The sequence below is a fragment of the Myodes glareolus genome, chromosome 24 (assembly GCF_982192425.1).
Source record: "Myodes glareolus chromosome 24, mMyoGla1.1, whole genome shotgun sequence".
NCBI classification, from domain to species: Eukaryota; Metazoa; Chordata; class Mammalia; order Rodentia; family Cricetidae; genus Myodes; species Myodes glareolus.
The window spans coordinates 46,874,826-46,886,634 of NC_142049.1; the positions used below are offsets into that span (position 1 = coordinate 46,874,826).

At 52.7% G+C, this 11,809-nt stretch overlaps 1 protein-coding gene across 2 annotated transcripts in view; it reads left to right on the plus strand.

The window, feature by feature from the left end:
* The window catches only part of Kcnc1 (potassium voltage-gated channel subfamily C member 1), a 42,847-nt gene that overhangs the window by 29,680 nt on the left and 1,358 nt on the right, over positions 1-11,809 (plus strand). The window contains exons 2-4 of one of the 2 annotated variants that reach the window (XM_085682756.1): positions 1,981-2,914; positions 9,715-9,903; positions 11,581-11,805. In XM_085682756.1, the coding sequence (XP_085538882.1) occupies positions 1,981-2,914; positions 9,715-9,903; positions 11,581-11,651 (1,194 nt within the window). In that variant the 3' untranslated portion in view covers positions 11,652-11,805. Of the gene's footprint in view, positions 1-1,980; positions 2,915-9,714; positions 9,904-11,580; positions 11,806-11,809 lie in introns of those variants that run through there. The other variant, XM_048428809.3, reaches the window with a different exon arrangement.

The following is an 11,809-nucleotide window of genomic DNA, read 5'->3' on the forward strand; positions in this document are numbered from 1 at the left end:
TGAGGAGAGCCTTGGCCGGCTGCCTCCTGAGTACCACTGTTGCCAGTGGGAGCCTCGCCCCAGGGGAAGGGCTATCAATGGGGCAATGAGGATGCATGAGATCACGCATGAACACAGTGTTCATGGCCAGAAGTCTCTCAGGAAGAAGCACCCTCGGGTGCAAAGCCACCAGAGGAAGCACATGTGGCAAGAATGTTGGGTACATGTAGGGTGGGGACCCCGAGAGATCAAGTGCAGCCAGGGCACAGTGATCCTGGTGTTTTTCCCCGTGGGCAGTGTGGTAGCTGGCATGAGCAGCTCTGGGACCAGCAGCCGTATGGCTGGGATGGAAGCCTAGAACTAGCTTTGATAGCAGTGGTTCTGTTGAGAGAGGATACAGAGGAAAAGGCTATGGCAGGGGTCATTGCATGGGGAGCATGGCCTGCCCCTGGGGAATCTAAGCTGTGAAGACCAAGTTCCAAGAAGAGACCCAGAGGAAGTCCGAATCCGAATGTAGAGCAGATGAAAATGCATGGTGCCTTGGAAGGGCTGCTCCTCCGGCTGAGCTGGGGTTGAAGGTAAATGGCTCTTCCTGCCTCCACTTTGCTCTCCTGCTTTGTCCTCCACGCATCCCAGGTCTGGAAGAGCTGGGTCCTGAAAGAAGAGCTTCCTGGATTGAGAAGACTTCTTTTCTATCCTGCTTCCCTCAGCTTTTTCCAGCCCCGAAGGCTTCACAGGGTGCAGGGACTCATACTTTCAACCCGCTGCTTCATTCTGTCTTTGTGTGTGTCCTCCTCCTTAACTGAGCAGGGAGCTCCCTGAGAGCTGGTGTCTGGGGAAGCGTGGTGGGAAGAAATGATGGATGGGTGAACCAAATGATGGTGAGCAGTATATGGGTGGGGAGAAGGAAGGAGGGAGGGAAGAAAAAATAAGGAAGGAGTGGAGCAGAGGACAGAGGGAAGAATGAGTGGATAGGTGGATGGGTGCATGGATGGACAAAAGGATGGATAAATGGGCAAACGGAAGGAAAGCAGAAGGAAGGGAGGAAGCAAGGACGGAAGAAGGATGGATGGAAAGGAGACATCGGTTCATGGAAGGATGCAAATGGATTGCATTTGATAGTAGCCTGTGAGAAAAGGTTCTCAAAATTGCATTGCATTAAGCTAACAGGATGCCAGCAGCTGTGACCAGCAGCTTATACAGGTCTCTTCCTGTCTGTGGGCTCAGGGAGCATGCGGCATTGTCTCATGAGACTGCTGTCAATCTATAACACCGTCTTTCATACTCTTCTCTCCCCTTGCTGATGCCCAGAACACGATCTGGAAGATCCCCTTAGTTCTTGGTGCCCAGATCCTTTGGCAGGTTGGGCTCCAGGACTCGGGGTTTTGGTTAACCCAACCTAGCAATTCTGGGCCTCCCAGAGCACATGGGATGGGAAGGAGTGCCAGTGTTAACCCAAGCTAAGGCCAAGGCACTTGCGGGGCGGGGGAGGGTGTCTTTAAGTAAATGAACTGGAGTCAAGGAAATAGACACAGCTTCCCAAAGGCCCGGGTCCAGTAGAGCGGTTTCCTTGTGTTTCTTTGCACACCTCGGTCCCAGTGTCAGTCAATGTAGCTAAATGCCATGACAGACACCTCAGAATTCAGTGGCTCAACAAGCTTTTGGTTATTTTCTTTTGTTTTTATTTCTCATCCGAGTATTTATTGACAGCTCATTCTAATGTAGCCAGGCTCCTTCCCTCTTATGATTTGGCTGGCAGCGGGGAAAGGAAGAAGAGGTGAACAGGAATGCAGGCTTTGTAGGCCTGGCTCAGCAGCAGCACTTACCCCTCGGGGCTCTGAGGAGGCTAGGATTGCAAGTCGGCCAGGGTTGTGCTGAAGGAGCTCTGTGCATGGCCTGCTCCTAAAGTGGCGGTGTGTCTGGGCCCAACGCAACACACTCCAGGTTTCTCCACTCTGAGTGGGAAGTCTTTACTCTGACACCTGTGTTTCTCGCCCACAGTATGTGGCCTTGGCCTCCCTCTTCTTCATCCTGGTCTCCATCACGACCTTTTGTCTGGAGACCCATGAGCGGTTCAACCCCATCGTGAACAAGACGGAGATTGAGAATGTTCAAAATGGCACCCAAGTGCGATACTACCGGGAAGCAGAAACCGAGGCCTTCCTCACCTACATCGAGGGCGTCTGTGTGGTCTGGTTCACCTTTGAGTTCCTCATGCGTGTTGTCTTCTGTCCCAACAAGGTGGAGTTCATCAAGAACTCACTCAATATCATTGACTTTGTGGCCATCCTCCCCTTCTACCTGGAGGTTGGCCTCAGTGGCCTGTCTTCTAAAGCTGCCAAGGACGTGCTGGGCTTCTTGCGAGTCGTCCGCTTCGTACGCATCCTGCGCATCTTCAAGCTGACCCGCCATTTTGTGGGCCTTCGGGTCCTGGGCCACACGCTCCGTGCCAGCACCAACGAGTTCCTGCTGCTTATCATTTTCCTGGCCCTGGGTGTGCTCATCTTTGCCACCATGATCTACTACGCTGAGAGGATAGGGGCGCAGCCCAATGATCCCAGCGCCAGCGAGCACACACACTTTAAAAATATTCCCATTGGCTTCTGGTGGGCTGTGGTCACCATGACGACACTGGGCTATGGAGACATGTATCCTCAGACGTGGTCTGGTATGTTGGTGGGAGCGCTGTGTGCTCTGGCAGGAGTACTAACCATTGCCATGCCGGTGCCCGTCATCGTGAACAATTTCGGGATGTACTACTCTTTAGCCATGGCTAAGCAGAAACTACCAAAGAAAAAAAAGAAGCATATTCCACGAGCACCACAGCTGGGATCTCCCAATTACTGTAAATCTGTCGTAAACTCTCCTCACCACAGTACTCAGAGTGACACATGTCCGCTGGCCCAGGAAGAAATTTTAGAAATTAACAGAGCAGGTAGGAAACCTCTTAGAGGCATGTCGATCTGACCTTTAACTTCTGCCCCCTGTAGCAATGATTCCAGATTCAGTCAGACTACTTCCTTAGTTCCGTGGGCAACCCAGGACCCTGTGCCCAATCTTGAGGTGTGGAGCCTGGGGCCCCAGGGAGATGCTTGGCGGCCAAATTCGTAAGCCAAGAGCTTACTAGAGGAACCTTACTGGTGGCTCTGGGTAAGGAGGTTGACGTGGTTGGTCTCATGAGTTCTGAAGAGACCCCCACAGACGTTTACTGAGGACTCTTAGCAGGAGCCCAGAGGCTGCTGCTTGGTCAGGAGGAGTCAGGCATAAGCCTCTGACAGGCTACTGACCTGTGGTGGGCAGGGAGGGAGTGGGTGTGATTCAGAGACACCACACAGCCTTTGATTTGGTCTTTAACATGGATGCCTTCAGGCTGTGGACTGGCAGAGTGGTACACGAGATCTGGCCAGCCGGGTCCCTGCAAAGGCAGCAGTCAGGATTCTCAGCCCGAGCAGAACCTGTCTCTATAGCTGAGTAGACTCCTGCTACCTGGCTCCAGGTCTTTGCTAGGAGTTGCCCCTAGCCTTCTGTGACAAGCTTACTTACCCCATAGCATGCCAAACCAACTCATCCTCTGCCACCACTCTAGAGCTTAGCATTTATCTTAGGAATCTGTTGAGTGACTCTGGCTTTCACATTGTCTGTTTGGGCTGATGGTCCAGTGGGAGTTTCTGATGACCTTCTGATGGAAGAGGCTGGTGAGCAAAGAACTAGAGGGGGGCCACACCCCGGGCAGCTTAGATGAAAGCGTTAGGGACCAGCAACAACCTCCCACCACTGAGAGTTGTCCCCGTATCTAGCAGAAGGGACTGCAGCAGCAGCAATACAAGACATCCCAACCGCTTACCCACGAATTCACTGGGAGATGGGGTGGGGGTGGGGGAAAACAATACTAGTCACCGAGGGATATATTCTCATATTCCATGGCTAGTGGTTCATTATGGGACTATCTCAGTTTTATGAGAACCTGCACATAGCACATAAAGTTGACCATGGGGCTCTGGTCTGAAGATGAAAACCCATAGTCTACCTCTACCCATGGAATCCCATTGGCTACTCTGAGAACACAGGGATCTCCAAGGAACAGATGACCCAGAGAAGAATGGTGACACTGATCTAAGAGGCGCTTGGTGAGTGTGAGGTTGATGTGTGCTGTTAGATTCATTTAGTCTACGGAGAGCACCCCATGCCTGGGTCTCCTAGGGGGCTGCCAGCTAGCACAGCCTCAGGTGAGAGTCTCTCTTTCATGTGGGTGACCTCCTTCAGTGGGTGACTGATGTCCTTCACTGCTGTGTGCTATCTGATTCACCTCCCCATCAAAGTCCTTTCTCCTACTGGCTGGAGCAACCTGAGCAATGTCCCATGGCCTACTTATGTGGCCATGGCCATTCCAGCCCTTTCACCCAATTCCATGCCCTCTCCTTTCTGAGACTGCTGTAGGCACATAAGTAAAATGTAACTTATGTTCTAGATTGGAGCAGGGAATGCAGGAGGTCTGAGGTAGAGACCTCCTGGTCTAGCCATGTCTCCATTTATAGGACGCTCCAGGCATAACCTTTTGTTTTGAGTTAGCTAGGCATTTTACCCCAGGAACAAGGCCAGTTTCCTCAGCTCTGGATGGCCTACCTTCTCCTCCAGCCCCACTGTGCACCCCGGTAGGAAGTGCTCAGCCAGAGGGGCATTACATGACCCTACTCAACCCTTCTGATTCATCTTCCCCAACACTGTCAGTCAGTTTTGGTGCTCTAGACATGGAGCCCCAGGTCAACCCACTGGTGACCCCCAGCTCATTCTAGCCAAGCAGAGATTGCTCTTCACACTCAGTGACATAATTTTCCATGTACTGAGGGCACACATGCACACACACACACACACACACACACACACACACACACACACACACATTCAGCTAGTCTTAGGGATATTAGCTCTTTCCTCATGTTGCTGCAGCAGATCCACAGAGCCTGTGAATTCCTGTGAGGTTTCCTCTGGGTTCCTCAGCCCTGCCCCTGAGAGCATCTTGCCCCTGGCTCTAGGTTTCAGGAACACAGAGAGCTCTGGTTTGGGCAGTCTTATGACTTGCTCTCCAAGCTCAAGTTCCGTCCCTTCCCCCCCTCCCCCCCCACACTATTCCCCTCTCTTTCCCTTGCTGTTTGGTGCTGTCCTGATGCTCAGCCCAGCCCTCCAGTTCTAAGATTCTAGTCCCACCTAGAGCCTCATCTTTCACTGGAACCCTGCTCACCTCAAAGACTAGTGAGACCAGGCTTATCTATTGTCAGGGCCACGTGAGGTTCCTGGGCTTGTCTTTAGCCGTCCCTGTGCCACACCTCCCTTCTCATTCAACCCCTTTTCTTCTGGTAACTATGTATCTGGATGGGCTTGAGGTGGAGGTGAGAAAGGAGGGGAGAAGCCAGAGGTCGAGAAGGCACACATGGTGAGTAGAGACAGACCTTATGGGGATGTGGGAGATGAGGTCTGTGAGGTCCTTCAGCAGAGAAGGTCGAGCAGGCCCTTACCCAGAGTTTTCTCTACTTCCATTTTTAACTCTTGGGCCGGGGACTGAACCAGAATGCTGGGCTTCGCACTACAGCCAGTCCTCCAGCTCTCCCCTCACCTCCACATCTCAGTCACTGCTGAAGTCACAGTTTGTCTGTCCCAGGGGCATGGTGATCTCTTTCTTTGGGCCATGATTTGAATGGTCTCAGTATTTGTGGGATCTTCCCTGAGGGGCTCCAAGGATTCAGATCTCACCTGGTCATGGGAGGCACAGGGAGGGAGTGTCTGGGACTGAGCTCCCTGGAGAAGCTGCCTTTCTTCTGGGAAGGGCTCCCTTCCCCATTTACAGTGGGGTCAACCACTTGCTCTGGGCAGCTTGGAATGTCTGTTGTCCCCTGTCCTGCCATGTCCATTCTTGTGTGTCTTACCGTGTCTGCTCCTGTGGTGTGGGTCAGTCCTTTGTGGTGTGGAGTCCAGGGTTCTAGGGTCCCAGCATAAGGGGTAAGGGGGGAATGCAGGTGGCCAGGTCTGGTTCCCTATTGCTTGGGAGTATGTGGAGTCAAAGTGATGTTTTGGAGACACTCCCCCCCCCCCCCCCCAGGAGCTACCGCTGCAGCTTCAGGGTGATCTTTGCAGGGAGAGCTTCTTTTCTGAGCATCAGAATCTAAAGTTCCCTCTCTTTGGGCCCTCCAGCTGCCCTCTCTCGGGCTATAGCACTTGCTTGGGACTAGGGCTAGACCTCGAGGGAGGGAGGGTGGCAGTTTTGGGGACAGAATTGATGGGGGCAAGATAGGGGGGTTGAAGAGAATCCAGCTGCAGAGCTGGCAGCTGGGACCCGGAGTGGAGTCCACACTGCCCAAGTGGGTGAAAGGAGATCTGAGAAGAAATGAGATGACTTTGAATGGCCGGCACTAGCGCTCTTTTCTGTGTTGTTCACATCCCCTCCCCCTCTCCGCTAATCATGTCTTTCTCTCTTGTTTTGTTGACTGAGTGTGGTGGTCCCCACGACTGTCTCTCACAGCTTGTCCCCCTTTAGCCTGAGATGTTTCCCCTGAGTCCCAGCTGAGCAGACCCCTCTGGGGCAAACCCAAGGCAATGCCCAGCCCAACTAACCCCTGTCCAGTCCTGCGTGCGCCTGGTGGTGCCCGCTGCTGATGTGAACAGTAAGTACGTCAGAAGTGTCTGGAGATGGCAGAAAAGCAGGCCTGCTGACAGAGGGCCTGGTCATGTAGGTTCTCCTTGCTCCAAAGTTTTAAAAAAAATGACCCTGTCACAGATGTTCATCTCAGTTCATTTCAAAGCCTTGAAATCATCTCTGAGACGCTGCCATGCTGTCATTTCATCATCGCAGGCCTGTGGGGTAGTGGCATTCTGGAGTCCTGGGCCAAGGGAGCAGACCCAGGTCTCTGAAAGCAAGTGGGAACCTAGGCTGCTAGCTGCCCTTTCATTCCAGGAGAGACGAACAGGTGGGTGGGGACTCAGTGACCTTGTACCCGTGGCCTTTCTCGTGGTTCCTCAGGTTTAGACAATTGGCCCCTTTAGTTATTTTCTGGCCATCCGCACTGAAGTTTGGGAGCTGGAGAATGGCCCACTTGCTGAACAGCATCTTCAACTGCAGGTAAAACAACAGCCATTCAGCCATAGATCCCTTTCCAAAGGTTGGGGCTGAAAGAAAAAGCAGGCTCCAGGGACATCCTGGAAACTGCCCATCATTTTGTCCCCTTAGATTCTGGATGGCTGTTCCTTGCCCCCGCAACCGAGGATCTGTTCCACTTTCAAATCTTTTACAATTCAAGGTGGGAGCCCAGGGGTAGGGGACGTGTAGGCAGAGACTCAGCGCCAGAGGAGGGGTCTCAGGCTGCACTGTCTTTATGGAGGCAGAGGCAGAAAGGAATAGTCACTATTTGACCCTTTCCTGGACAAGAAGAGCAGGCTGTGGACGCCCACTCAAGAGCATCTTTGCCAGCTGGAGAAGATGCACTTGGAAGCCACTAATGTTCCCCTGAAGAAAAAGTCATTCGAGGCACATGGACCCCAGCTTCCAACCCCCTTCCTCATCATACCACCTCCCCTATCGCCCCAACATTGCCTTCCAGCCCACAGAGCCTCCATGAGGGAGACAAGAGCCAAATGGAATGTAAGGGAGGATATGCATGTCCGTAGGCACATGTGTGTGCCCACAGACACGCTCCACTGCTAGGCAGCCCCCAGCTTGTCACATGGTGCCAGAGTTTCCCTAGGAACTGGCCTTTCTGGTTCCGAGTCAATCAGGAGTGAAGGCCCTGGGATCTTCAAGGAATGCACTGTACGTGAAATGCCTTGCCATCTTGTATGACAGACTTTTTTAAGTTCCAAAATTATGATGGGAAACTTTTTTTTTGGATTTGCTTTATGAATAAACCTGATTGGTCCATTTCTCTTTTGACTGACTGCCTCTTTGTAGTGACATGACGTACACGGGTGGTGATCCCACCCACGTGCACGCCACGTGTGTGCACGCAGGGAAGGATCACTCCTGCGTGTAGTTACGTGATGTGAACAGGATCATGGGAGAGGGTCAAATCCAGGGGGAATCCCCCTAGCTTTCCTTCAGAGAGCCACCCCTAACATATTATTCCCAGGTTGGTTTCCTTCCTTCACCAACAGGCTCTCATATGAGGCTTCCCCCAAGTGCAGCATTTGAGTGGGCTTCACTCTAGCAGAGTCCCCAAGAGGGACAGAGATGGGGGACAAAGGTCATTCAGAGTCACCTCTGCCATTTGCTGAAGGCCTCCAAATCTGTGAAGTTAAGAGGGCCAGGGTGCCTGGCTGTGGCCACATTTTGCCTTCCACCATACATGTCCCCCTGAGACTCTCTCCCAGGTTTCTCCTTAGGCCGCTACAGAGGCCAAGCCTCAAATTTCCCCCCACCCAAGGCCATCAGCATCTGTTGCCTCCTGCACACCCATTTGCTCTGCTTTGCCAGGAATGAATGCTGGCAGAAGGGACAGCAATGGGAACCCCTCCCACATCCCTGTCCAGCTATCATGGCCTCATGCATATGCGCATATCTTTGTTGTGCAAACTCACCGGGTCCCCTGGAGGGGTCTGTGGAGACACTGCTTGATATGTGTGGGCATAGTGTAGGTCTGCATGGGGACAGAGCAGATGGAGTGGTCTAATTGGGTCTGTGAGGGTACACAAGAAATTAATCCACATGGAGAGATGAAGTAGATCGATCAGATTGGGTCCTTAGAAGGGCGGTGAAATGTGTAACCAGGCCTAGTCAGTATGAGGAACGGGAAACTGAAGTGACCTGATTGGGTCTTTGTAGAGACAGTGCAGGTGTGGCTAGCTCTTATCTCTGTATAGGACGTAGTTTCAGAGGCATCCGATTTCAGAGGCACCTGTATGAACAGTGTAGAAGGCGTGATCAGGCTTAATCTGTGTAGAGGACAGTCTCAGAGAGAACAGATCAGATTCCTGTGAGGACAAAATAGAGGTATGGCCAGTTTAGTTCCTATGGGGCACAACATGGTAAAATCGGGAGACTGCAAATATGTGTCCAGGCAAGCCTGTTGAGGGGATGGGGAATCTGAGGGACCAGACTGTCCCTATGCATACAGGAAAGAAGGTGTGAGCAGGCCTAGTCTGTATGGGTAAAGTTATAGAGGCACCAGATTTGGTCCCGTGGGGACAGAGAAGAAGGCTAGGGCACCTTGATGGATGAGTTGGGTCCAAATGGAGTGGTGGGAGCAAGCCGAGTGATCAGACTTGGGGACATGGCAGGAACCAAATGCTGCAATGGGATCGGCATGAGTAGGCATGAGGGAGGTCAAATGGTGTCCAGCTGGGCCAAGGGCGAATGTTGCTGGGAGACAGCCAAAGGCTGGTTGGAAGTGAAGGGGTCTGAAAGGTTACCTTTCTGGACTGGGGCCTTTCGGAGTGTCTGTCTTCTCCCTGAGCTGTGTGTCTGACCCTCTCCCCATGAATACATCACATCATCCTGTTTCATTACCTTGCCTTGGGCCCACCTGCTAGGTTCATCACCAATTCATCTTTTTGCAAACTTTGAGCAAACCCAGGAGTCTCTTCCTTCCTGCACTGTCAGCAGTCCGCCCCAGCCGCGCACTGTCCCGATGGACTGCCCCCTTCCATCCTCAGGATCGGGAGTTCTTTGTCAAATGCCCTCCCTTCGGCCTGTCACCCCCTCTCACTAAACAGTTTTCAGTGTCTCAATAGCTTCTGCTTATATGTTTGAAGATTCCAAACTGAATGGGGAGGTGGCGAAGGCCGCGCTGGCGAACGAAGACTGCCCCCACATAGACCAGGCCCTCACTCCCGATGAGGGCCTGCCCTTTACCCGCTCGGGCACCCGCGAGAGATACGGACCCTGCTTCCTCTTATCAACTGGGGAGTACGCGTGCCCACCTGGTGGAGGAATGAGAAAGGGTATGTAGAGGAAGCTGGAGCTCTTTGCATTGGCTGGGCCCGCCTTGCGCTCCTGCAGAAGGGTGGGCAGGGAGGCGGGCAAGGGGTGCTGAGGGGTAGGCAGGCACACTAAGGGGGCAAGGATGGAGAGAGTCCCCCAAGGTTGGCATCTAAAGGTCAGAGTCCTTTCCAGAAGGGGATGCCAGGTTGGCAGAGCGAGGCTGAGGCCCAGGTAGCTAGCTGTAGGTTGGTATTAGATAAATGGTAGAAAGGGGCTTGGCACAGGGTGGATGACCATGGGCTGTAAACCCAAGCCAAGGGGGTACCTAAGGAGACAGGAGGAGTCTCAGTCCCTCCAGAGTTCTCTTGTGCAGTAAAGCAAATCCAAATGGCAGAGTGTTCTTTCCTAGCCTGTAGTTGTAGAGGGCTTGGCCACCACCCTGTGAGTTTAGTCTTCAGGTTGTGCTATGGAAGAAGTTCTTTAAAGAGAATCTGCAGGCCAGTGGAAAGGAAGGCCTCATAGAGAGGTAGCTTTGGAGTTGGGGGATAAGGCCACTCTCCTTGTAGAGGTAAGCTGTGTGACAGTCAGAATACTGAAGATGAGAAACAGAAAACCTACCAAGACAAGGTATATCAATGGGGCTTTGTATAGCCCTTTCCATAGCCAGAGCACATTTCCACGGACCCATGGGTAGTCAGTGCCCCTTTGTGACTGGTGAAGGCTGAGACAGTGGTGTTCTTGCAGTCAGGATTTGGAGAGGTTTAGCATGGGCTGGGCTGAGTGCTGGGGAGGAGCTTAGGACAGTCCACATAGGGCTACAGGCACTGGCCTGGGCCTTTCTTAGTACAGCAGACTAGCTGGGAAGCACATGCACGTATCTTTGTGCCTCAAATGCTCACACAGATACATGCTGACAGCAAGCAGGGTAGGGCAGACAGGAGCCAGATTCTTGAGAGTAACAACTGGTATATAGTCTGTGGCCTTTGTCAACCGTACTAGTGTTGGAAACAGTTAAACCAGACACAAGGAGAAGACAGACGACTTCAAGGATCAAAGGCAGACCTAGGAGAGGAGGGAGAGGCAGCATACACCAAGACGAGGGAAAGTTCTTTGGGTTGCGCACGATTGCTTAGTTATGCCCACCTGATTCAGGCTGGTCTCTGCTTGTTTGCCCTGCCTGAGGTCCCCTGGACCTCAGTGCGGTGTGCCACTCCCTGCATGATGCTGCATGGCAGAGGGCTACCAGTCTTGAGAAGGGCCCCATCCTTGACATGGATGGGTCCGCTGCTCTCTTTGCAACTGGCTTTTTTCCAGGTAAAGCCTCTAGAATGCTAAGGAGCAGGGCTACCCCGAAGAATAAGGGGGAAATTATCTCCACTGCTGTGCCCTGCCCAGTAAAGCCCCACGGGCTGCCTGGCTCCTTTGTCTTGGATACTGGATCGGTTGGTGTGGCCTAAGAGAACAGAGTGTCTCTACTGTGCTTCTAGAAGCACCCAATTTCCTAGTAGTGCTAGGGAGTTGAGTGCAACTCCCATCCATTGGCAATCCCCAGTCTCAGAACCCACCTGGGTTCGGATGCTGGACTCTTTGGGAGGCACCAAGGGTGAAGGCCCTACACACGTTCACCCAGCCCGGCTCTCATGGCTCCTGAGAGCAACGAGAATTTGCTTTGCTCTGGCTGATTCAGAGCCCTTTAGGTCTGCAGGTCCAGAGCAGAAGTAGGGACTTCACTTGTCCCCCCAAGGAGGGAAGAGAAAGAGGCTGCTAGGCTGGTTCGCTGCATGGGAAACAAGCCAGCTGGAGAAGAACCTGCCTGCCTCTGCATGCGGCTGTTCAGTCTTTCCTCCTCCTTCCTTAACAACTAAGTACCGAGCGGGAGGGGAAGGCACGAAGAGGAGCTCAAGTGTTAATTGTATTCTCTACATA